Source organism: Taurulus bubalis, assembly GCF_910589615.1.
Source record: "Taurulus bubalis genome assembly, chromosome: 19".
In the NCBI taxonomy this organism is placed as follows: domain Eukaryota; kingdom Metazoa; phylum Chordata; class Actinopteri; order Perciformes; family Cottidae; genus Taurulus; species Taurulus bubalis.
The window spans coordinates 16,717,505-16,745,490 of NC_136607.1; the positions used below are offsets into that span (position 1 = coordinate 16,717,505).

At 42.7% G+C, this 27,986-nt stretch overlaps 1 protein-coding gene across 1 annotated transcript in view; it reads left to right on the plus strand.

Moving 5' to 3' along the window:
- Positions 1-4,874: 4,874 nt before the first annotated feature.
- Positions 4,875-27,986, plus strand: part of LOC306751141 (netrin receptor UNC5D-like) — a gene marked incomplete at both ends in the record, with an annotated part of 151,307 nt that continues 128,195 nt past the window's right edge. Inside the window, one exon of the mRNA XM_079234680.1 lies at positions 4,875-4,959. Within this exon, the coding sequence (XP_079090806.1) occupies positions 4,875-4,959 (85 nt within the window). The remainder of the gene's footprint in view (positions 4,960-27,986) is intronic.

Below are 27,986 nucleotides of genomic sequence, written 5' to 3' on the forward strand. Positions count from 1 at the left end.
CATTGACTGCTTTCTGACTCAACACTCGCTAGTCTTAACCGTCCTGCAGAGGCCATTAGTGATAAAAACACCTGAGCGCATTGTTTCTTCTCTGTGCTTAGAGACACAGTAAGGGAGAAATCGTGTCACACACTTGTATTGGTTTGGACGCCGTGTTTGGCTAACAGCTAACAGCTAACAGCTAACGTAACTACCAGTGCACTCTCTGCTGTGCATGGTGTGTTAAATTTGGTTTTGGCCAGATTGTATGAACTGTATTATATGACGGCTTTGAGCCGCAGCCTGCACACATTGTGGCTTACTTTCGAGTTTGAATGTAATGCGTTTCACAATGCATTTCAACCCCCGACGGGGGGGTTGGCCATTCTTGGGTTGCATTCATTCGATCACACAATACAGCAGTGGTCGTTGCAGACACATCTAGCTGAGATCTGCTGAGTAGACACACACACACACACACACACACACACACACACACACACACACACACACACACACACGTTGGTGTACGTTGGACTGGGGGTTGCAGGGTTAAACTCCAGGTTAGCTGTAAGGGAGGGTGGATGAATAACTGTCAATCATCTCTGAACTCATGCACTCAAAGGTACTTTGAGTGGTTTTCATTAGAATTTGTATTCAACATTACTCACCAACACAGTAAGCTCTAAAGAAACATGTGAAATGCATATCCTATCTCACAAAAGCTTTAGAAAGCGGCGGTCTTTTACTCTTCTCTTCTCTTGACTCTCGCCTTGGTTTTTAAAACGCGTTACAGTCTGCAAAAAAAATCACATCACCATCTTGTTCATACACATACAGTTTTACAGGATGTGTCCATGCAAGTTCTGTTGCCAAAAAAGAATATATATATATATATATATATATATATATATATATACAAAAGGAGTTTGATGATTCGCACCGAATTCAACATACCAAAGACAATAAAGTGGATTATTTGTGCTCGTGTCACTCATTCCCACTGTGAGCCGATGCTGCGGCAGCCAGGTGGCCATGACGCTTCTGCCTCGCTCTCTGAAATACTTCATGTGGTAAAAGCAAGAAACTGCTTGTTCTTTGCACGCTGCCACCAGAGAATGAATGCAACACCCTCCATCCGACAGATGAAGCAAGGCAGCAACACATTCTGCAATGTCTCCCGCTTGATAGGATCTTATCTGTGCGTCTGTTTATTTAAATGAACGTGTATTTGCAGGATGTTTCCCCTGCATCATATTTATTTATGAGAAGTTGCAAACCATGCTTTCTTTCTCGTTCTTGTCAAATAAGGCCATGGAAGTGTTTTTAAAGAGGTTTTGTCTTCTTCTTCCTGCACACAACTGTATAATATTGAGATTTCTAACACATATCCATAAGGAGTGTTCCACAGTTAAGACCAAGATACAGTCAATTCTGGTATACAATTGTGATTAGAAAAACCAAAGATGCGTTTTTGAGAAATTAAGGAGTCTGGATTTAAAAATAACCACAACAGTAAAGTCTGATTGTTTGGCCCTGTCTGCTTTGTACGCTGGATGGAGCAAATAAATCTTTAAAAGCTGAAAACAGGCTTTTATCTCGTCCCTGTGGAAAAGGGTATTTATTTGTTTATTTATTTTGTGATGAGCTTTTTATTGTTTTGGGCTGCAGTGAAACTCGCTTGAACTACACTGAAAGTGAAAGTGCCCTATTCCATAGCCAGTGTGTTCTGGTCCTGTGAGACAAGCTGCCGTTGTAGTAGTCCTCCACTAATATGCACCTCAGCATTATTTCCCACAATGGAGCAGTTGAACACTTCCCCGAGCATTTCTCTGGACAATAAAACCCGATGTGGGACAAACTAGGGGCATCTCGTTAGTTTTATTTGCCTGTCAATCATCAGCCCAGGCTTCTTATCACACACACACACACACACACACATTGAGTGTTTTTCTGCCATCTGGCTGTACTCGTATGCCGACATGAAAGTGAACTTCGCCGTGCCCGCTCAAGGACACCTCAACGCGCAGACAGCGAGAGCCGGGGATCGAACCGCCGCCGTCGTGTTTTCAAGGACAGCCCGCTCTTCCCACTGAGCCACATCCCCACCCCTCCCCCAGGTGAAAAGGGTTAAATAAAGTCTACGAGCAAAGTGAATGTGTCAAGCTGACGATGTTGATGTTTCCCCCGAAATAATAAAACAGACAATAAAGAAGAGCACTTGCAGCGTCTTGCTATTGTTCACGGTCTGTCGGGTAACGCAATAGCCTCGAGGCCCTCGAAAAATAGTTAATGCACAGTATATGGCTCCCTTTTAGAAATATTATCAAGCAGTTAACCTCGCCTGACAGGATGACCCCTGGCAAGAACTGTGGGAAATGAACCACTGAATGTCTGGTCAATAGGGTAATTATGTCAGAGAAGGTCAAACTGCAGTGATTTACATAAAAAACGAATAGACACACATCCTGAATGGTACAGCACATCCTAACGTGTACTGCCGATAAGCAAGGGTACAAGTGATTCAGGGGAAGGAGATACTTCAAAAAGACGTTTTATTAAAAGGCTATGTTATCGCAGTACATTTCAATGGCAGCTGATAAAAGAGCGACTCGTCATTATTTTCTATAAGAGTACAGCAGCTCAAGTACGGACAAGTTTGAGGTACTTTACTGGAGTATCACTGCAGCACATTGCTAATGGATGTATTGTACTTTATACTCCACAACATGTGACGGCAAGGAGTTAGTTTTCAGATGAAAATGTTCTTTCAAAACGTATTATCTGTTTATGAAATGGCATGCATTGCACTATGCAACCATATACAGAGTTAGTACATATATTCAATAGCTGTGATGAAGTACACGACTGAGGTACTTTGAGTTTTTTTTTGTTGCTTTTAGTCTTTTTTTCAGACTAATGGAAAGAACACATCCATAATACAGTGTAGTGAATTAAACACCGAAATGTTTGTCTATTTGAGTATGTAGAGTTCTTTTAAATTCACTAAAAGTTGGCACATTTAAGAAAACTTGTTATACAAAACATATTTTTAAGTAATCACCTGGGGAATGTGATTGTACCTATCTTTGTGTTTTTTTTTCTCTTTTTCTGAGCCACTTCAGTAGCACTTCAGACTTTAGCATTCATAGGTTTATTTGTGCAACATTTATTCCTAAAAGCATTTTTTTGCATGCCTGATTTATGGAGTGATAAAAGAAGATATCCAAAATCTAATTTGTAAAAACCTTGGACTCTAATATGTCACATTCCCATGATGCTTTACAATCCCTGCTATTCTCTACCTGTCCACCAGATGGCCTCAGACCTTCTTCACTCCCTGTCCTACTCACCTACCGCCCCCTCATCCGCCTGCCCGTCCACCTGTGTCTCATTTCTCCAATGACCCTGACAGATCTCCTACCAGCCCCCTCCTCCACCATGCTGTGCAGAGGCTTTGCATTCTGCCGCCTGTTCCTGTTCACCAGTCGTGCCCTCATGAATGTGTTTGGCGGTTCACGCCGCCATCTCGTTGCCAACTTGTAAGCCTGTTCCCGATCATTGCCTCCAGCACGTTTCCTTTCCTACACACCTGCTGGCCTTTGTCCGCTTTTGAGTCCTCCCCCCTCAGTGGCCTGAATATGTGACACCATGATTATAATTTGAAAAAACTACGATATGCATTATTAACAGCAAGCTGAACACCTTTAATACTAATCACCTGAGCCTACCCCAAATGCTTTTTATGTGCATCAATAATTGTTCTATAACACCACAATAGATCTACTGTGCCTGCATAGTGGGTACTTCATACCTAAAATACATTTAGCTATTTTTTTCTATTCAATATATCTTCCACCTCCTGCCTTTCCTTAGAATTACATTAAGTCTGTGTGTATGATTCAGTGATAATAATGCAAAATTCATAATATCCTAAACGTCTTCTCTGAAAAGCAATACTTTAAAAACTTGAATGTTTACTTGTATTTTCTTTACTTGACTTACTTTTAACTGAATATCTCCTCCACCTTTGCTTATGCATTTCTTCAGGCTGCTCATAAAAACACCAAAGATGATTAAATCATCTGTAAAGGGAGACTCGGAAAGAGGTAGCCTGATTTAACTGAGCTATACTGCATGCTTAATTGGTAATTGGACACCTATCGCATGGCCATATGCTCATAAGGCTGAACATGAGCATTAATTAGTAAAAAGGTAATTTTCCAAACAACGCCACTGGCGAGAGCTCCAACGCCATGGTGCCGATTTCAAGGACCACATTTCTGTCAAGAAAACCGTCTTGGGGTGTATGGCTGAAAATGTGGGGAGGAGAAAAAAAACAAAAACAACAACGGGGAGAGAGATAATTGAAAGCTGTTGTTTTTCACACAAACGAGGCGCGTGCGCACATGCACACACACACACGCACACACCTTTGTAATTTCTCAACAGGTCCACAGGGGGTTTGGACGAGACCCATCTCTCTCTTTTACTACTCTCTCTCTCTCTCTCTCTAGTCTCTCTCTCTCTCTCCCCTCTCCGAAAACCCGAAAGCAGTTGGCTCGCGCGCTCGAGTCTAATTATTCCCCTCTCCTCGCGCAGCGGAGTGCGCGGACTGCTCCGAAAGCTCCGCGCCACTTTCTATCTCTTTCCCACCGCACTGCGACTCCGCGAGGCTGACGGCTCTCAGTGGCGGACACTAACTAGCCAAAACACCTGGACCAGCGGGTGGTGGGGGAGGAGGAGGAGGAGGAGGAGGACGAGGGTGGGGGAGCAGGAGGTGGCCGTCGGGGCGCGAGACCGTGCATGGAGGCACCGACGAGCAGCCGACACATGCTGGAGACCCGAGTCCGGTGCCCCCAGACCCGGCGGGGAGGGACACACGCAGAGCAGTGATGGGACAGTTTTCGGGAGGATGCTACCTGAGTTTTGGCATCCTCGTGCTCCTCGGCTCGCGAGTCCCGGCCACGTTAGCGAGAGGTAAGCGCAGCACAGACTCTCTCTTTGAGCTGGACGTTTTTTTTTGTTGATCCCATGGGGGGTTTAGGGGGTGAGAATAAACTCGGGAAAAAACAAAGACGTGTGAGTCTCGAGAGATAGCAGTGGGTTTAAGTGTGTTTGGGTTCTGAAAAGTGAACACTGTGTGTGTGTGTGTGTGTGCGCGTGACTGTATATATATATATAAAAAAAGCCCAACATTTTTTTTTTTAAGCTTGCATTTAAATTATGACAAGTTTTGCTTTGCCGTGTATGAATAATGTGGTTCTTTTCGACAAGATGGGTGTTTTTTTGTTTTTTTATTGAATCTAAAGGTTAAAACAGAGCCGCGTATGGCGCTGTGATTCTAATCAAATGAGATCCCGGATCAGTTTGACCGGCGGTGTTTTGCTCCGATAACGTTAACAGCGAAGATCATATCCGCTCTGCTGCCCTTTTCAACTGTAATGGAAAAAGAGAGATGGTATCATTCCGTATCTTACCCACAGCCCACTGTGCGAGTGGTGTCTGACAATTCATTTTTGTGCCAAGTTTGACCATTTTATTAATTTTTCTTACACATTTCATTTAATTTTTTTTGGGCTGGGCTGCAAAATTCAAACGGAGTTTGATGGTCTCGTGAGCTCACTCTGTGAGTTGGGTAATTGAGAGGTTTTCCTGTTGAGGACATATATCAGTAGCAATGAAGAAGACGCTCTCCTGCATGTATGCCACGTTGCTCCCTTCTTTAAGCGATGTCGTCTCTCTCAAAGTGACCGTATTCCATTCCCAATCTTGGTTAAATGGAGATGATCGCTTGAGGGCATGTGGTCACTTCTCGTTGGTGTTGGTCGCTTTAAATGTTGTGCATGCTTCTTTTTTCGTTTTAATTCCCCAGCCATCATCATACCCAACTATCAACTACCAAGAGGTAACCACGTGTGTACATTCTCGCTGTCTTTCTGTTCATCTGGTAAGTTTGTGCCTGAAGGCCGGGAGAGAAGACCCAGCTGCTATGCGTGGTCCCTGAATGTTTCCCATTTGGTCATCATGGAATCTCTCCCTTTCTTCTTCTGGTGAATCTGTCCTGACCTATTGACATCCATTTTCGCTCACATGCCAGTGAAACAAAGATGCATTTGCAAGTCAATTAGTTAACTAGCCCCAAGGCTTTCATTTCTGCATCCCAAGTTCTGAAATTAGCTTCAACTTTAGAAATTTGCATAGCATAAATATTAGATTATGCATATGTATCTTCGGGGCAACTTTGCATGTCGAGATCAGGAGGGTTTTTGCCTTTTTTAAATTTATTTAGTAAGGGTGTTAAATATGACCTTTTTGAAAGCTGGCTGTATGTTACATGACCAGCTTTTCCACAGTGGCTACATTTCCATGTAAAGTGATGCATGCTATATTTGAAAGGCGTGACCTACGCTTGGCAGCGGAAGAAACAACAACATTGTGAGTGCAAGAAAGTGAAATGTGCCTGTGTGCGTGCACAATGTAGTTTTCATCAGCTGCATAGGTATATGTTGCTATAAAGTGGCATCTGTGATGGCTTTCTGCCAGGCTGTGGAATCAACTATTTATGTTGTGCAATAATATGGATGTCAACAGTCAAATACATTATGCAGAAATGACATGGGAAAAGGCAGACTTCACGAAAAACTGGCTAAATAATGTAAAACCTACAGGCAATGGAGACCGGTTGGAGAAAAGGAAAAAAAAAAAGGATTGAGTGATCGAGCCACACACACACACACACACACACACACCCTCCATACAGTTGAAAATTCATGTGAGGTTATTATTCAGCATCCTAATTTAATCTTCATGCCTCTGAAGGACGGGATCCTCTCGCTCACCTGCAAGCTTTTCGATTTTAAACTGAGAAGAACACAAAGGGAGGAGAACACTAACCCCAAACTGTAGGAACCTAGAATCACCGCCCACAGGTGCATTGAGGGGAGGAGACGGGGGGGGGGGGGGAGCTCATTGATAGCGAACGGAGAGGCGTTTTGCAGGCGCGTGCGATCAGGCAAGCAGCCGCGTTGGCAGTGAACGGCTGAGAAAGATGCCCCCACAGCTCGGCTATGTTTATATGTATGTAGAGTGTGTGTGTCACACGCGAGTGCGGCGACGCAGCTTGAGTCGTCTGTGTGAAGTGCCGCCGCTTTCGCAAAGCCACGAGTTTCTGAATCAATTCCTTTTGTGGAGCTATTCATGATTTTGAGAAAATGCTCGATTGTCACGTCTCAACCGAAGCCAACCTCGAAAAACACAATGTGATGCTTCAACGTGTGGGTAAATAGAGAGCTTGTACAGAGACATCGCAAACATGAAGCATGTAGATTATGGCTGCAACACACCTTTTTTTATCAATTCATATACAGATGACCTTCTCGCTTAATTGTTTAATATGTGGAGTATTACAATTTTATGAAAAGATACTGAATTCCTTGTGTTGTCCAACCAAGGCTAAAAGATGGAGGTATTCATTAAATACTGTCACATCGGACAAAGCAGCAAGTCTTCACAATTCTTAGACGCTGTAGCAAAGGAATTTTGGCATTTTTCTTTGAAAAAGTTGGGTTGCTTTGACGCATTTTTCTTGGCGCAAGCTTCTTTTTAAAATGTGTTCCCAGTGAGGAGAGAGCACATCAAGCCGCCTTAAGAAAACATGCTGCACCCAGCACAATTTTTCTGAACGGTTGGAGCGCTTCCAGTTGAGAATCGGTGAAACTTTTCAGAAAAGCCTCGGGGACGTCACTGTAGAAAATGGAGGAGAAGCTGGAATTTGACTGTGTTGGTCCACCCTGAGTTTTCAAAGTCAGACGGTCTCCATCATAACAAAGACTGACTGACTGACTGAAAACGCGCCACTCGCTACCGGTTCCGTACATTCTGGCCGCTCGGCAGAGAGGAGAAAGATGTATCACTCGGTATAGCTGTACTTCCATCATTATATCGCTGCGTCCAAAATCAATGGCGATAACGAGTGAGCCGTCTCGCTTGTTTCTCCGAAATTGTGGCCGCACTTTACCAAATTAGGGAAATAAATGTATCAATCTATAAATATGAATCTATTTAACTTCTGTCAAACAAGATTTTTTTGCACGCACTTCGTATCGTATCTTTATTATGGCGATATGCAAGTTCAGGTATTAGAAAGCAATTTTCTTTTCTTGGAACGTCTCTACCTGATGGACTTTAAAAGGTCATTGAGGTGAAATCAAGGTGCCCCCATGCCGTGACAACACTGTTGGGCCTGAAGCAAAGCAGCGCTCTCTATCCACACGCCAAGCCGCTGACAGACGTCTGATTGACGTTACATCATGCTCCAGTAGGTTAGGTAGGATAACTGCCACTCGAACCTTCCTGCAACCAGAATGGTCCTGCATAGATCTGGGGTATTAAAAAATTAAAACATGATATTCAACAACCCAGCAGCACTGTAAGATGCTGGCACAATGCACAATTACATTTCAATTCAGGAACACGAAGGTTCTTTTAATTTAATCAAAATCGAACAAGGCTGCCGACGTGGCTGAGGCTTGTTGCTGCAGCCATTGTCCCTCCTGCTGCTAAAAAAGTCCAACCTGGCTCGAGCATGGCGTAAGTGAGCAAACTCCAGATAGAAGCAGAGCGCGGGAGTGAGAGAGTGGAATAAAGGGCAATGAAGTCATTTCTGCCATGTTTTATTTATCCCACAAAAAATGACTGCCAGACTCTTTTCCAAGCCCCAGCTTTGATTTAACTGACATTTTGCATGAGATGAATTCGAGAGCACAGATGGGCTGGTATTCACAGTTGTTTCTATTCAGGAGGAGATCGCATGGTGGTCATATTGCCCAGTTTCGCTATTGCATTATTCAAAGGGAACCCATTTCTCTCCATCCAGCTCACCAACCCCCTCTCCCATCGTTTCCTCTCCTCGTTCAGAGGGATCTAAGCTCACCAGCCGCCAAACAAGGGTGTAAGGGGGAATATTGTCTACAGCGAAAGCAAATATGGAGACAGGATTGGGAATATTTTTGCAAATAAGACATTTTGCTTGAAAGTAACCATTCCTGTGATAAATCGGGGCGACCGCCTGTTTTGGACGGAGCTACAGTAGTAATCAAATAGCTATTGTTTGATGTCTTTGAGATATTGAGACTTTGGAATCTGGTCAATAGACAAGCTTTTGTGCATAGTATTCCCATGAGAGGTACGATTGAGTGGAACAGAATCCTTTTGTTTGCTCCAATAAAAAACAATGGTTATATTATATATCTGTTGATGCAACGTCCTATCCCTGCTTAATTCCATTGTGGTTATACGCAGATTTGTATTGTAGAATCTTTCTATGTCAATAGATGCAGTCATTGTTTTCTGTTTCTCTATTGTTTGGAGTCAGCATTTTTTAGGGATGTTGTTTTTGTCCCGATAAATTAAAATAAAATAATATTTCGCAATCGGTTTGCGGATTACAGTTACGAAGCCTCTCGTTTGGCTTTTTAGCCCTCGCCATCTTGTTCGTCAAGCAGAAGTTACACGAGAGGGAGTGAGCCGAGAGTCAACCCGACGACGAACGAAGACACTGTTCAACGACCAAAGGGTTACAATTCACTTTCATGACCTGAGCACACACTGTGAAAGGGTTGAACCTGTTGATTACAAGATGGCCATGCCCTAAAGCCTCTCTATCGACCATTGAAGAAGACTTGAAACGATTGAGACTATAAACTGATGTTCACTCGGGTACACTTTGAAAATGTCAGTAAAAAGTAGTCATTTTCTCATTGACTTCTATACAATTACTGTAGACTTCTTTTTGCAACCAGAGGAGTTGCCCCCTGCTGGATTTTTTAGAGAGAATGCAGGTCTAAGTCCCTCCTGCATTGGATTCAGGTGTACGTTCTTCCCTCACGCGTCACCTTCGGCTGACCTGCCACCATCAGCGATGTTCGTCATTTTAACCTGGGATGGCAACAGTCAGTGCCGGCTAAAAAAGGAGAAGGCTTCAGTCTGTATTTGTAAACATGTCATTCACACAAGTGTGCGCATATATGTATTTTTAACAAAGGTGCACTCGCATCTGTCACTGGCATATCTTGAAATGTGGAGCACGGTGATGAAAGGCCGGACTATTTGATCGGCCTTCATTCAAGCGTGCCCAGATCGTCCTCGATACCAACCCTTAGGATCGGCTCGTGGCATTCTCCATCATATATTCATAGTTGCAGCGATGTTACTTTCATCATTCAGCATAACTAATACATGTTGCATGCATACTGAATGCGTGCACTGTGCCGTCCTAGTGTGGTGCCGAATGGCCCCCGAATGCAGAGAGACTGACAGGGTGTCAAATGTTGCCATTTCAGCCTCGCTCCTGCAGACTTGCCTCTCAGCCTCGTCTCTGGCAGCCTTGAAGCTTTCTGTTCGATAAGAGCTAGCATTGCTGTCATGTGTTTCCTAATAACACTGAAAGGGGAAGCCTTGGAGACAACTGCTCATCCACAATTCACCATTCAATGCCTCACTGGCTAACTCAAGGGCATTGCCACAAAGGCAAGATTCACACCATACGCCATTCACTTCAATGCCACCCCCCGCCCCCCTGTCCCCTCTTGCACTTCTCTCTTCTTATTTTGTATCTACAGTATGGGTAGCAGTTTTTGTTCTTTTGTTTCATAAATACGCCGTCCTCCTCATCCTTTCTTGTTGTCCACTCTTCCCTTGCAATCCCCCCCTCCATGTAATTTAGTTTCTGTGGATTGCTGCTGTGACGAATGTTTCGGTTGTGGTATCATTTCTCACCTCACCTGACTGAAGGAGAAAGGAGAGCTGGAGCGTGGAGAGGCAGAGCGAGGGAGCAGGGAGTGTTTGAAGCAAAAAGCAAAGAGAGAGAGAGAGGGAGAGCGAGAGACGGGAGGGTCACAGTGCAGAATACCTAAGTGTCTCATGTTATCAGTAACTGCCACAGCAGTTTGTCAGTTACAGCGAGCACCTGACACTGTTCTCCCTGATGAATTAATTTCAAGAGTAATCAAAAGCAAATGCATATTTAATGACTTTTGGATTAAAGTAGGGGTTCAGTGGGTCTTCGTGGGTGTGTTTTTGTGTGTGTGTGTGTGTGCGGCAGTGTTTTGACATGCAGAAGCGAACATGTTCGAGCGCCAGTTTTGGTGTCGAGTGAGGGGAAAAAGAACACATCAGCCAGAATCAATGTTTTCCGGTTGTTGTTTTGTGTGTTGTCTTTCGAGGGCGACTTCAACATCATGTGACAACATTGATATCAAACTTATTGGAAATGCATCAAATATGAAGAAATGTAAAAGTAATCCATACAGGCGAGGCCTGTGATTGATTTCCTTGTTAGCGTGCTTCAGAACCGATAAAGCCCGGTTACTGTGCACTTAAAGAAACGCACGCCGTCATGGCTGCATATGCTGTTGTCATCCACCATGTTGGCTTTGACATTGGCCACCGGCAAAGGTTTGAGGCCCGGTCGGGGGCGCGGTGGTAAATGTTTGAGGAAATTGTTGTCATTTAAGATGGACTGTGATCCCATTTAATGCTCTGGGTTTTGTCTTTGTCTCTCCCGAACACAGTACAGCTGGTAGCCGTTTGGGTTGTTTGTCCACATTCCTGTAGCTCGGCCTCCTTTTTGTGAATCCAAGTAAGGTTCTCTCTCCCTCTGCTACTAAAAAACAATTCAGATGACACCTCGAGCTGCAGAAAAGCACCATGCCTGGTCATATTTTATGCAGCCCTGTCTGTTCTCAACGGCTATTTGGTGCTTTTGAGAGTCTCAGAAATGCAGGATGGGGTTTAAGATTCCCTCTTGGTGCACGCAGTCCATATAATACCTCTCTGTAGTCATGTGTGACAGTGTGTTGTGAAACCAACAACGTTCTGTCTTTCTAAGAATAAAACAAAGTGGAAAAAAATCCGTCGTTGTTTGAAGATGCCTCCTGTGTTTTTCAGCACAGCAATGCTCAGTCCTGTGCAGACTATGGAGAGCCGATGCTTTTGGTGCCAAAAAGACTAATAGCGACTAAAATCTGAGAGGCAACCAGGGAATGCACAATATTCTTTTTTTCCCCCTGAAATGCTACACAGTGAACAACAAATCAAGTGCCGAAATCGGCAGGAGGAGAGCCAGTTATCGTTAGCAGCCGGTGGGCAGCACAGTCCTGCTTGGCTAAATAACGGAGCCATCAGCAAAACTAATGGAGGTTGCATTGAGTGTCATTCTGATGAGTTCATGCTCAGTACATGTTAGTATGAGGCCAAGGTAAATTATAATGGTGCGAAGATGTGTTCATATGTAATCTGGATTTGAACTTTGAACAGACTATTTTAAAGGAACAGTGAAATGTTATATTAATAAGAATGTTTTCTTCAAGCTGAAATTACGTTTTCGTTACCTAACGTGAGTCGTATGTGTCTACATACATTCACATTGAAAGAATGAGCCCAGATGTTATTTATCATCCACCTCATACATAAATAACATTATTTATTTATTGGGTGTGAACAGATTTATATAATTTGTGTTGACTGACCACGTGCAGCACCATAGCGCCATGTCTAGAATACATGATTTCACCACGCTGTCGGCTTTGAATGTGCAGTTTTTCCTCGGAGACAGCTCTGGTAAGAACAACACACCTCTCGCTGAGCAAAGAGGAGTAAACTCCATGGGACAACAGACACACCTGTGTTTAGAGGAGAATGTTTAGCGCCACACTGTGACTCACTGCACCTATTCTCTCTGACTGTTCACCTTAACGGCCTCCTTTTTTTGTTTTTATTTGGCATTTAAGAGCAGGATTTATTTTTCTTCAAAAGCCCAGCGTCTTCAATAGAAGTTGAAAGTTCACCAAACATTGTGTGCAGCTTATTTCAGCTCGACTGCTGTGGTGTCCCCTCTGCGGGCCTCCCTACATCCCCTGGTTGGCTCTCACAGCCTTGATCAGCCAACACTGCTCAGTATTCCCTTCCTTGGCCATCACTATGCCTAGAACCAGCTCTCTCTCTCTTTTTTTTTTTTTACTTCCTGGCCTGATTAGTGGTAAAATGTCACTCTTGAGTCTTAAGAACTGCCGAGCTTCTTTCTAATGCTCCAGCTTCACAACTCCCTCAACCCAGAGCATTAACCCAGACCAGGGTTCACAACACAAGTGTTCTTATCAGACCACAATGCAGTGAGGAGTCATGTCCTTTTCTCATGAAGCATGATTGGCTGAAGAATCGTCACGTTTTCTCTCTTCATTGCACCTTTTCTAAATGATTCTGGACAAAAAAAAACTAGCGTGAGTCATTCCATCGTGCTTTTATCCACAATCCTCTTGGTGTATTGTAGCTACATAATCTCCTGCAGTCTTTTCCTGCTGGTTGGTCACATATGCAAAAAAAAAAATCTCTATTTGCGCTACTGATTTACATATAAATGAAAATGAATTAAGCATTTTAAAACAAAATGTTTTAAATATATGGAAACAACAAATACCCGCTTTTATTTACAGTGTCCCTGAGCTGTTTTGAATTCCTTTCCTTTCGCGTATTGACACTGGTTAATGACTTGAACAGTTGAATTTAAATGTTTATCCATTCGTGAGGTTGTGTGTTTTCTTCTGCTCTCTGAGCACCTTTGCAAGGTTATGCATGTGTAACTTTGATGAGGTTCCCCTTCAGCCAAGGACTCCCCTTTGTCATTAAGATAGATAACCTCTATTCTGTGCATCGATGTGGCTACATTCATTTAAAGACTACTTTTGTTTCACCTCACAGACAGCCGAATCAATAACTAGCTTTGCCTATTTCTGCTTTATTTCATCTTAGCTGGTTTGGACCGACTCAAACCCAGAGCTGATGATAGATGCTGCTACAGCATCTACTTTATAATGTCGAAGCTCGTTTGTGCAAGTGGGTTTTTATTTAGTAATAAATGCTGGTTATTTAAAAAAAAAAAATCGAATGTATCCTATAGCCAGTATTTCTGTGTAACCACAGTATGAATAGCTGACCGTATGACTCCAAGCTCTGTGGAGCTCCACGGTTATTCAGAAACTATTAAAAACACATTAAATCAGTCATACTGTCGCACTGGGTGATATGTTCCTTTATTGCAAACAACATGGGGCATGCAGTTTATTCTGAAACAACTCTACGACATAGCTTAGTGTGGATCGTTGTCACGCTGGTTTCATATATAAACTGCAGCTCTCGTTTCACATGCTGCAGGAATTACCACATTTCCTGTACCGGGACACGTGAGACTTAGGCATGACGAAAGTACAGTATATATCTCTTAATGATACGGTGGATTTTGAATAGGTTACTGGAAATAGCTATGAATAAATGTATATTAAGTGAATGAAAGCGTGAATATTTTCACGTCCTTTCAAGTCATCTTTTAACCTAGTGATCTAACTGCTTGTAAAAGTGCCTTTTGTGTTCAATAAACATTTTTCATGCTGAGTGTAGTTTGATATGAATGGCTTTTTAAAAAAAAGTCCCGATAGAAGTTGATTAGAGTGCAATTTGCCGTTCGCTTAGCCCCGCCCCCTTCCCCACTGCTACTGTGTCAAGCTGAGCTACCGTGGAGCCCACACTGCCACTAACTGGACAACACTGAAGCAGCAAAGGGCTTCGGTCGAAAAGTAAAAAAATGACCTAACAACTATTCCTGACCACTTTTCCTTGACCTCTATGGAAAAGGTCATGGAGCCAAGGAACGATGTTATGGAGACTGCATGAGGAGTCAGGAAAAGACAACACTTTCACTAAGCTACATAGTTATGATGCAATGGCGGATGTCATTGACGTAGGTCTGCCATGGCGAAACTACAACAAAGGGGGACTATTAAAAACAGAACTACAACATGACCTCCTGAAATCTATTATTCTGTTGCATGAAGGCTATATAAAGAGCTTCTTTTGTGACGCTTCAATCGCGTTGTGTGAAAGAGAGGAACCGGAGCTCCTTCCTTCCTGCTACAGTCACACTTAACAATCAACACTGCTTTTGGTTGAAACTGACAATTCACTGGGGCAATATTCATATTACACTTTTCAGTTATATTTAGCTTTCTTTTTTTTGTTTACTGATGCTTCTTGTTATTGAGAATAGATTATAGTTAGCTATATTTACTGTTCATTTTATTTAATATTATTGTTTTAACTTATTTGGTACATGTTCAAATTAAATACATACATATCAAATTAAACGGAAGGATTGTCACTGTCTATTCATATTCATCAACATGAATCCCATTAGTTTTTGACTGTATGAAAATAATTGTTCAACCTGTGCAAGTTAGGCATACCGTTTGTTTACATGGAATGGTGCGTCACTTTAGTTGTTGCCGCCGCAAGGAATTGTGGGACGGCATTATCTCCTTTCCTTTGGTAAAGGATCATCCAGTGTCTCCTATGCTAAAGGAGCTAAGTAAGGAAGCATTGAAGCACCTTTACTCAGGATTAAAGAACAACACTGTTACCGTAAAGTAAGTATTTATTCACTGTTGCAGTCATTACAAAGCATAAGCAGCATGTGCAGACCTTCATGTGCTAATGCTAGTTAAATGCGAAAGTACCCTGCTTGTATCAACGTATATCTCCTTCCAACCTCATTTCCACAAAACCAGCCTGAAAATGAAGAACATCTCAAACGATTGCGTTGGCGTCTGTGGAGCACAGTTACAGGGGTTTCTTGCTATGATTGGCCAGTCTGCGTTCGAGGGGCTGGACTCAGCGGAGGATCAGTCGTCATCCTGTCGGGGTCTCCAGCCGGTGTGTACACGTGTACTGACGAGATCCATATTCAAAGCACTGAATTGTAGTACCGTGTTGTATCTGAAATTGAAATGTCAGGTTGAAATGAGCATGCATCGAATTAGAATGCGGAAACAGAAAAAGACAAGCTATTGTGCCGCGGTATCTCGTGTTGACATGTTTTGTGTGCATTGTGTTCACCGACGGCGTCGGTTACCTCGACACCAGATGCGGTGAGAGTGAAAAGACCCGCACTTTCCTCACAAGATGGTCGAGCGTTTCTTTTGTGCGACTATCGTAATTAGATTGGAGCACCGGTCTCATTCTCCCACCCCTAATCAGTTATCTTGAGATCTGCTAATGTCGAGGTATCATTCTCATTTTCGTGTGTGTGTGTGTGTGTGTAGCGGTAATCCAAAACAAGGCCTGATAAAATGAGAGGATAAAACCCAATTACCCAGTAGGCAGTCCTGAGTCATCTCCCATTTGTTCAAGCCGTTTTCTCCTCAGTCTACTCCTCTTTATCTCGACTTGTATGGTTTACTCAAAGATCACCCCAGCTGATTGTAATCTCAGGTGAAAAAGAAAAAAAAAAGGTGAAGAAGAAACTGAAGTGATAGAGTGAGGCAATCGATGCCAAGCGGCTCGCACGCAGGGATTCTCTTTTCTCTTCGGTACAATCTTCCACTGCGATTGAAGTTTGTGTGCGCCGGGCTTCTGAGGGGACCAATTAAGGAACGGCAGGGCAGGAGCGTGAACTGCCCGCCCCCCTAATAGCCCACAGGCTGGAGTGGTCCTGATCCATAGTCAGTCGATAACGCAGGCCTCCCTGGTCCCAGCAAATTAATGCCAACAACCCCCCCCAAAAAAAATAATATGCTCTTGCATGTTCAAAACTGTCTTTGTTTTTGTTCATATGACAATGAAATGAACCGATGTCCGTGCTGAACCGACTTGTTTTGTATGGCCAAAGTGCAAAGACAGACAGACCCCAGACGTCTCTTGACCTTTTGCTAAAGATTACAGAAATCGCCATCTTTTCGAGCTTTAAGTACACCGCCGTGTGTTTTTCTTTTTTTTTCTTTGTCGGCCTCGGCCTGGTCTCTTGTCCTTGTTGTCTGTTGAATACCGTGTTTGTTGTAGCGGCCCTCTCACACTGAAGGAATATATATCGCTGACATCCGGCTCCCTCCCTGCTGACCTACAAGGTGTGTGATAACCTACAGGCACAGCAGGTTTGTTTTTCAGGGCTAATGGAGAACACTCCCAAGACAGAACATAAACCAATGATGTCATGACCCATCTCATAGGAATTCTGTTCACTCTCAGCTGGGGTAAAGTCCATAATGTAATGTGAAGGGCTTAAATATAATCAATAGCCGTAGATATCATTTACCAAGCTCTTCAAACGCACTATACTTTGAATAACTGTTAACATAACATAAATATGTTCCTTTGGTGCATGTGCTCATTACATCCTGCTTCTTCTGGTCTGGAGTAGTTTGTTTGTGCTCCTGCTGCTGATGTACGAGTGCTTTTTTTTCTCTGACTCATATTTGACGCACAAGAAGGGCTCGGGGCGCTCCTTCTGTCTTGACAACTGAAGCACAGATAAGAGTGCAAAAGACAGGGTTATCTTTATAACAAAAAACAACATTTTTAGTTTTGTCAATTGAAAGATCGGGCCTGTCTTAGATAGCAACACTAGTCCATTTGGTCTCTCTTTCCAACACTTTGGTCCAGCGGAACCCAAACCCTCAAACAGCTGTCCAGATTGTCGTGGATTTTAATTTCATACACATTGCATGCTCCCCTGAGGATGTACCATGGTCCTGACCTGTTGATTTAAGGACTTTAACTAGGATATTTGAAGTTGGGGTTTGACAGATCAATCTTAACAATGTTACGCTTTTCTTTCTTCAATTCAAGACAAAATAGTATAAGCGTTCTGGCCCAGAAGAACTTCATGGCCCTCATGCTTATTTCTGTCTGATCATTTGCTGCTTGTGTTTTCGGAATGGGCGGAAAAAAAAAAGCATTGCAGTTCTCCTTTGAACGATTACGACTCGATGCAGAAAACTCAATAATCGAACATTTAAAACAAAAAATTCTCAATGTTACGATCGCCTGTTACAATACTGTGACACCGGGCTGTCCGTTCCTTACAGCTGGCCCTAAACGCAACAGACTTAATACGTACACATGCGTTTTTGGGCTGAAAATCACAGAGGAAAGTGGGTCGGATGGTAGTTTCATGTTTTGAGTGACACCCGTTGCCACAGAATCGTATGTGATCGTAACAGTGCACTTTATTGTATGAATAGTTTCAGAAAGCATTATTTTTGTACGAACACTGAATGCTCATTGCCTATAGGGATGGAGATTTTCTTGAAGAGAAGTCAATATTATGCATTTGGGAATAAGGGCAGATTGTGTCAAATGATTCAGAACATTTTGAATTCTGTGTTTTTAGCTTTGAGGATGTTGCTTTTCTTGTTGGTTCTCTTTGCAGTGCTTCTTCAAAATGTAACCCTCCAGCTGACACATCTCTTCTATTTGTTGCTAATATTGAATTAATGAAAGATAATGGAAGTAAATTAATCTCTTTTTTTTAATCATGAATCATGCCAAATGTGCTGCGTTTTAAAAACCGCAGATAAACCCAGAGAAAATACATAAATCTTGTATGTACACCTTTTCATGCATCAAGATGAATCAATAATCAAAACGTGAGGTGCCTGGAGATTCTCACCCCTATTTTGCTTATAATGTAATACAATATTTAATATTATACATTCGGTGCTTGAGAGATGCCTGGTTTCATATTATTTCCACCTGTCTCTTTCCAACACTGAGTATGGGCACATTTTTGCATGTCCATTGTACAGGCAAAAATCGACTATATTACAAAGCTTCTTTGTCTATAGCAGGAGAGGCTGTCTACATCACTACGCCTTTTACCTCCCGAGATCATGACAAGCAGCTCCTGAAAGAGAGAACGACAGTAATGCACATTCTACGAGGCTTCCTTGTTCGAGGTGCTAAAGTAGTGCCGAATAAAAATAACATCTAATACAGTGCACAGGCTTTCTTCATGTTATGCCTCACAATAAATTCAATTAATTATTGATGCAAGTTAAATTGTGCCAAACGCTGTGGACTGTCCGTCTGTCGGTTTGTGCCACAACCGGTGTGTGAATGTGTGTTTGTGTGCATTTGATTGGGGGTTTCTCTCCAGGGTACTCATCGGGGGCCAAGAAATCTCACGTGGTCTAATTGTGGTTGTAGGTGCTATTGATTATTCTCCATCTGTTCAGAATCTTCATGCTCTTTCCATCCCTCACAATCACCAGTTCCTCTCAATTTGTGTCTCCTGCCTTCATCCATCTCTCGGTTCACATCCTTTTCTCACTGCTACAAATTCACCACAATCGAGCAAATGTAAGATGCAGCAAATGTTGGTGTTTATCAGGCACGTGTGCACCTGTGCAGTGCTGAGTCAACACGTTTTTTTTTTTGCTGGATATGCATTAGAAAGTAAGCACATCCAATTGTCAAGTGGAAACCAGGCCTTTTGTTTCCCACCATTCTCTGTCTTTTGAGCCTCCGATGTGTCCAGTATCTGTCACTCCCTCGTTAACTCATCCACCACTTGTGGTATAATATTTCTCATCTACTTTACAATGGTGCATCAGAGCTTACATTTTATTATGCGCTCCACATGATTAAAGTGGTAATGGCCTGAGACGGGTGTCTGGTTGTATCGGGAGGTGTTTGGTCGCGCTCCCGGCTTCATCGCTTCTTTCTGCTAAATTTGACAGGGGACACGATGTTCTGGCTAATCCACGTACGCACCTGTAATAGAAAATAGGTTGCGCTATTCACAACAACCAGGTTGCTCCAACTCCACATCTACTTCTTCAATCATACAAGTGTGGCAAAGCAAATGCAAATCAGTGTGTTACTTATTCCTTTGGTACTGAGAGTGTACAGTCATTATTCTCACGAATTAGGTCACTATAGTCAGGTAGACGTGCTTCCATTTTTCTAGTGAGGACAGTCTCCAAATACAAGTGAGTTATTAGTTATTCCAAGACACACACATATTCATTTGACACAGAGTGTCCTTCTGTTTAGTTGAGATCGGAGCGCTTTGATATAGCACAGGGCAATATATTGATATTTTATACACTTTGAGACTAGATATCGTGTCACATTTTGGATATTGTAATGTGGCATGTGTTGCCTTTTTCTTGTTTTAAAGATTACATTACAGTAAAGTGATGTAACTTGATGAACTTACTAGACAGTTCTAGCCGTTACATTTTCCTTAACACACTTCATCATTATATCCACAACACTAATCTTTTATCTTATTGTGTAAATTTGATTTGAAAAAGCACCAATGGTCAACCCTAAAATATCGTCTCAATAGTGAGGTATTGAGGTAAAAATATTGTGATATTTCATTTTCTCCATATAGCCCAGACCTACTTTGATATCATTGAATATCTGGATGCGCTTATGAATTATATTGAACTTGTATATTTCATATTGTACATATCATATTTATTTAAGGACTTATTATAGAGCTATATATGTAGGTAACCATTATATTATTAAGATGCAATTCAAACAAAACATCATCCAAAAAATGTAGCATGATCATTGAAATGTTTTAATTTAAATGTGCGCTTGTCTGTTGTAAATAATGACCAGGGTGAACTGTCGTTCTGCGTAGGTTCAGTCATGCATTGTAACGAGTGTCAGAGAGCCCTCTAACAAGCTAAAAGCACACTGAGATGAGAATAAGCCCAAAACAATGAGAAAGATAAAGATAAACAATAGGAGATCAGTTTGGTTTGGTTACAGGCGACTAACAGCAACAGTGTTAACCGTACTTAACCAATCTTTTAAACGAGGGAGGCAGCCGCCACGACCGGCGACGTAATGCTCATCACCGGACGAGTCAGGTGGGTCTGGACTGGGCAGGTGTGAGATTAAAGGGCCGGAAACGACAACACTAACGCACAAAGGAATGGAGAGGGAGAGAGAGAGCGCTCATCATCATCATGTCGCTGTAAAGAGGCGAAGGTGCACAGATCCAGGGTCCTTGTATTGTGCATTGGCGCTCTTCCATGGGTTATTGGCACACTGACACGATTCGGAGCCATCGTTAATGTTATCACTTTACACGAGCATGCTTTTCCTGCACGGCAGTACAAATGCTCCAAGAAAGGATCTGCCACACTTTCAACAAGTGGAACACTTTTTGTCAAACGGCGGTTGAAGTTCACTTTAATATACTTGTTGTCTTACCTTGTTTATTTGGTCTTTATTACCTCTGCCAGCCGCGGGGAGAGGGTGATGTGTTCTGTCGCGTGCGTGACTGAGTGAGTCAGACTGTCTGTCCACGGCTCATCTGCATCATTCTGCTGCAGCAAACCGCAGAATATTTTGGGTGGCCGGTGATGGCTGCATGCTCGAGGACCCTCTCGTGGTTGCGGTGACTCACACTTTCTCAGAACACCTTTACATTAACTGTTTTATACTGCCACTCAGATGTGTTGTCCCCAGCGGCCCCTACAGGCTGAGGACATCTGGATCCTCCATTACACATACACTGAAAATGCAAAATCTAGATTTTCTAATGAGGGAGAAGGAGTGCATGTTGTCCTAAGATTTTTAAGAGAGTAATTTAACTTTTAGAGTCAAAACGAAACAAATGAGAAAGAGATATTTTGTTTTCTATGTCTTATAATATTTCCAACAGTGGAACGTTTTTTTGACCATACATTCAGAAGTATACTTAATTAATGTGTATAGAAAGCATATTGTAGAAAATATCCCACTGTCTTTGGTCTCATCCCACGATGAACACTCGTGAAGAAGTGCTGCAAGTTATTAAGTGCATCATAAAAATGTAACTGAAACCGTCTGCATAAGAACATATTGTAGCTATAATTAAATATGTAATAAAATATTTGCCGTTGTCTTTTTCAACAAAACAACTACCAAACATGAATCACATCACGAGGTGATGCCGGGGTGATAAAATGGCAAATAACACAACAAGCTATTTTATTTAGGAAAAAAACCTATTGATGTACCACCTCATAAATTAGAAGCGTCTTGCCTGGAACATCCTCGTTCCCTCTGCATCTCCCTTGTTCTCTCTGCAGCTTATGCAGATGTTGTTCAGGACAGGTGGCAGTAACGGATGTTAAACTGCAAACTTGTTGTCATCCTTCAAACCTGGCCGAGGGCGAGAGCTGCTAGCAAATCAAACGGAAAAGCTCATTTCTTAGTCATCCCCTCCAGCTTTGAACTATAGCCGGTTATAACTGGAGAATACGGCGGATCAATCTGTTTCCGAACCAACTGGATCTTTCCTCATTTCACCTCCTGGATTGAGGACAGGCCTTCGCTCATGCATTATGACATTGATTACAAGCAGCGCGGAGCAGAGGCAAGGCAGTCATTAGGCATTCTTTTTCATCATTGGCCACACCTCCTCTGGCAGAGCCTGTGCTTTGACAGTTTCTTTTTTTTCCAGGAATGAGGGAGCTACTCTGTTAACAGCACAAACAAAATGCTTTGTCCGACTCTCGTATTCTAGTTCCCACCGTCTTTCGGTGGAATGAAGGCAGGCCATATAGCTCCGGAAACACTTTCCCCTCCAGCTTTGCCTTGGGGTCCTGTGCATTAAAATCAGTGACAAGGGGCAACCCTGACGGAGGCCAACACGCACTGTAAACATTCTTGACGTTGTACCGAATATACCGACACAGCTCTCAATCTTTTCATATTCAAGGACCAGATGGCTCGCAGCAACGACCCCCGGTGACCCGTACTCCCACAGTACACCCACAAACGGACTCCCTGGGGGACTCGACCGTCCAAATCCACAAAACACAAGAGCTGGTAAAGAGCGGGTCGCCTGTTCCACGGCCAAGACGGAATCTGCTGAAGCCTCCATTCCAGCACCCTGAAATAAGCGTTCCCTGGGAGGCTGAGCGGTGTGATACCCCGATAATTGGAACTTAAAAAAAATGGGTTTCAGGTTTTTGCATTTAAGACAATGGAAGTGTATCTGGTTGCATTTGCTAACCTTTGTTAATACTTTATATATAAAGTTGTACTCACTCACAAGATGAAACGCAAGACTCTATTGTGGTTCCTGCTAACACCTCTGGACCGCCTGCCATGTGGGTTGATACACTTCGCCGTAGACAATGGTCCAAGATGATGATATTTAGTAAGAAAATGACAACTTGTTATCGGCCTACAGTCAGCCGAGTAGGCAGGCAAACAGGATACTGCAAGGAAGCTATAGCAGCAATGGCTAATAGGGAACCTAATAAGGAGGCAAGGAACAGGTGTGCAAGCAGGTGGCTGAATCGGAAGGCTGTCAAGGTGGCAAAACAGAACAGGGGCGACAAGTGGGCAGGTAAGGAATGACGGAGGCCTGGGGGGAAAGAGAGACAGCGCTGACCTCAACATGACACGTGCTAATAGGACACAGTCATGTGCACAGCGCTGACTAAAGACCATGTAATGTCCGCGGAGGAACGGGTCATTAACCTTACTATCCTTTCCACACTAATTGCTTTTGCTTCTTCCATCCAGATTTGACAATTGTGATGACGTTTCTATAATGTTTACTTGCAATATAGGAAACACTTTTTTCAGGACCTCCAAGAACATTCACTATTTCTAAAATGAATTAAGTTAATGGTCTGTGGGATAAGCAGCACACAAGAGTATTCATGGTAAAACTCATTCCTTAAATATAGAAAAGAAAAAGCAGAGGCCCAGATTGCTCGGCTAGTCTTGTTATACTGTATACCTGCGTACCAGAGCTGCGTACTTGATACATGTTTGTTGATTACATTTTATACTATAATTAACAATATATTGCATAAGTGGCTTACAATTGGAATATGGTTTCATTTGTGTTTCTAAAAGAGTAAAGACATGAAGGTTCAGGCATTCGTGAGATGATAATGAGACACAGTACCATATTCTGCCCTGATCCAGTCTTGTTGTATCAAAATCATATTCCAAATTCACAGGAATGCATGGCTAAAAGCCTTGATCCCCCTTGCTCTTTCTTTCTTCTCCTTCCCTCTTCTCAGCAGGTAGCCGAGCATTAACCTTTAGCCAGTGATTCTAAAATGAGGGCTGGGTCGGCGGGGGCCCGGTACCCTGACGCAGCATCCCCCAATCTCCAATGTCTCAGCCTCTTGCCCCCGTGAACCGCCTCATTCATGGGAAAAAAAATGAGGGCTCAGTAGAGGTGTCTGGCTTTGATCAAGAGGGCTCTCTCCCCAGTCGCGATTGATGGCCAACACCCAAGTGCAAAAAAAAAAGGCTTTGTGCACAGCAGAGGAAGTGAGACCTGAATGGAGTGTTAAAGAGCAGCGATCTGGGGCCTGTTGAAGAACTCGAGACATTTAGGGCACATTTTATAATCCTTTTTCAAGCCGACAAATAAACGCTGTATATTCTCGTCAAGACTTATTCCCCGTGGATTTCAAATGGTTTAATTAAGAAAAGGACTTTGGGTTCTCCCAGACTGAATCTAGGCTATAGGCTTCTTACTGCCGTTGCTTGGGATCGGGCAAGTGTTCGACGTCTGCTCTCTAGGGCCGACGCTCTCTGGTCGGTTGGTCGATCGGTTGCTCGATACGCTCGCCGGTGTTAATTTAATAAGAAGAAAAGCGCCTCGTACTACATTATTTTCTTAATGAAGGGTTACTTGTTTTGCTGCTCTTCAACAATCAAGAATAACTTAATTCTAACCATTATTTATCCTAGACCTTCCCACTTCTGTAGGCGGGGAGCAGCGTCTCTCAGTCCTCAGTGTGCTTCTATAATGCATAAAGTTGGCAGTTTGCGGGGGTTGGGATCGATTGGCTCTCAGGTCGGCTGAGCATGGCGGATATTTTATAAACCCTGACCCGCACATCGTGTCTTGATAGACTTCGACTTTGACCGTACCACAATCTCCATATTTCTGTATAATAAACAGCCTTATAGCTTTGTTTATACCATAACCCAATCATATGGATATGTGCTGGTGTAGACGGCGCGTCTACTGTGAATCTGTTGTCATATAAGTATAAACTATTTAGGTTAAAAATAGTTTATCCGGCTAGATCTTTTTATGTTTATAAGTAAATCATTTTGACGATCAGTGCTGTGGCTATTTAGTAAATTGTTAAAAAAAAAATGTTCAATTGGTTGAAGAGTAGGTAGAGTCTCAGTCACCAAGATGTTCAACCAAGAGGTTGACCACAGCCTTAATTCTCTCCTGATACAATAGACAAAGATACTATAGCTAAACTCACTCTATATTCCGACATCAAATGCCGATCCACTCTTTTTTTCTGCCTCAATTCAAGATTATTTTAGATGAGTTTAGTAGGTCACTACATTATTTTGAAGAAAAAGTGGTTTTGGTGCGTATCTGAAGCGTTCAATGCATGCCCTTTGTTTTAGCAACTGGAGAACAAAGTTAATGAAATTGCACTTTGCATTTACTTAAAAAAAAGGACAAAGTCTGATGTGTTGTTGACCCGACCATCCACCCCAACCTCCTCCTGACACGGACTCTGAACTCAGGAGACACCTGTGTGTTCCCCGTTTCCAAATTGCAACAGGCTCTTTATTTATTCTTTATTCATTTTTTACTTTAAAACTACGTGTGTTCACCATTATGACCTCAGAGAAGTAGCCATCTGAACCCAAACCGTGACGTTTACTGAACCAAAACCTGAACCTCCGGCGCTGTCACTCATAATAGGTGTTCATTTTTCAACGGTGATTTGTATCTGGTCTGCAAAGCACAGACAAATGATGATGTCTCGCTGATAGTCAGATCAGAGGAGCCTGTCTTGTTCCAGAGGGGATGAACACATCATATATTTGTTGTTTTAATCTGAAGGACTTTTGATTTAGACAGCTTGAGATTGACGAGCTAGACACACCGTCACTTTTAACTCGTCTAATACTCATCTTGCCTTTGGTCGTATTTAAGGTACAGCAGTTCCCTACAATTGTTGCATCAACCCATTCCTTGCACGTGCCGTGCGAGTGATGGTAAGAGCAGAACAGTGAGTTCTTCTTGTCAGGAGTAAGTCTGAGCTGAGCGTAGATCCCGTCCAGTGTAAATGTATTCTGGCTGCATTGCAGTACGGACTACTGAGCCGCAGCTGGTGGAGAAACTGGTGTCTAACCGGCTCATTTAAGGATTTCTCCGTTGTTCTGCGAACACAGAACCAAGCAATCGCTGTCACAAAATAGTCTGCATCGTGCTAAGAGTGGAAGTAATGTCACTGCAGCAAAGGGAAGCACAGAATCCACTTGTTTCAGTCTCCCGGTGCCGATACCGGGGCCTCGGGGTGTCGTCTGATGCCAGCTGTGTGACTCCCTGCGACTGGTGATCATTCTTCTCTGTGTCAGGCGACATCAACATCAACAAAACATAACAAATATAAATAAATTGATAGAATAACTGAATTATTATTTATTGAATAATGTCCCCGCTTGCCAGATGTCTCGGATAAACAAGCCGCTGTTTGAGTCGGCATCGAACCCGATACCTGATATCCGTATCGGTGCGTCTCCACTGCAGCGCGACTGTCTCGGTCGTTCCATATCAAGTGTATTGCACCGGCCACAGGAGACCATATGCTATTTAATGAAAAGTAGCATGGTTCAGATTTAGGATGAGTGTCCCGTTGCCGGGTAATTGCCTCTGAAACCCTGAAGAACCACCGCAGAATTAAATCCAGCCACAGAGTCTCATTTGGAATAGAACTGAGGCAAAGTGGGATCCTAACTGTGTCATGGATGACAGCCCACTAATATTTTATCCGAGATAAAGAGGATGATGAAATTATGAATCTAGCTCATCAGCCATCTGCGCTCTCCTATTTCATTGTGGGCCCTCTTGTTTGTCTGTGGCACACATTAGAAAGCTGATGCATAGTGAGTGTGAGCGCTCAGCCTAACCTTTGGGGAAAGGCTAAGAATAAACAGTTAAATAAAGCGTTTTTGATGGCTGGTAGCTGTTGCTACCTGGCCATTCAGACAGTACACCAGCGCGGAAAGGTCACTTGTCCCAAACATATGCGTAATTGGGCCTAAAATACCACCTGGCATGTTTTCTTCGCACTGGATGCTGTCAACCTTTACCATATAGACATGCCAGTATGTTCTGTCCGTCCACGTTACACCGGTTCAGTTTATGCACAGCATACATTTTTTAAGTGTAGCAGATATTTTCCTGATAACTTGTCAGCCCCAAAGTATAACATTTGTATAAGTTATGGTTAAGGTTAAAATGGTACATATTCAGAAGGTAAAAGAACAAATGAAGCTGGTATTTGTTCTCACTGAATGGACATGAATTACTCAGCAGCGATGCTAATATGTAAGGATTCTTTTCCCTTCGCTACCAAGTTCTAATAAACCGAGCGTGGACTGGAAGATGAAATATTAAAAGTTATGGTCTGTGCAGCTTGTCACCGGAAAAACCATTACTCTTTCCATATTCACAAACCTCCACAATATAAAATCCATTAGGTTTCTAAAACCTGCATTCGCAGCAGGAGACGCGGCGTACGCAAATGTCATCAGGTAGAGAAGAAATGAATGTCGCTGCGCTCGGGGCTCGTGTCACGACTGAGTGCTTCTGACAGATGGCATCGGGCTCCGTGTTTGTCATCGGACTGATCGTGGTCAATTCTCAGGAAACTTTCCATTGACTTCAGCACATTTACCTCCACGTCAGGACACCGGGGGGAGGGTCCGATGCTGGCAGAGTGAATGATTTCCTTTGGTCACAGGAGAAGGGCCATCAATACGTGAGTCACTGCAGTCTCCAACGCCAAGACAGTGTGGATGTGGATGGGAAGAAGGAAGGAAGGAAAAAAAGGCTTCTCTCTCTTTTCTCTCCTTTTTTTTGTGTGTGTGTTATTAAAACATTAGATTTTTGGACTGAAGTTACAATGCAGAGTGACTGTGAGGGTTTTGAAATGTACTCAACTGGTATATATATTTGTTTTATATTTGTTTTTAAATGGCATTGGTTATTTTATATATATATATATATATATATATATTACTCATTGTCCTCAACTAGAATAACACACAGTAAATGCCATTGGTTATTATATATATATATATATATATATATATATATATATATATATATATATATATATATATATATATATATATATATATATATATAT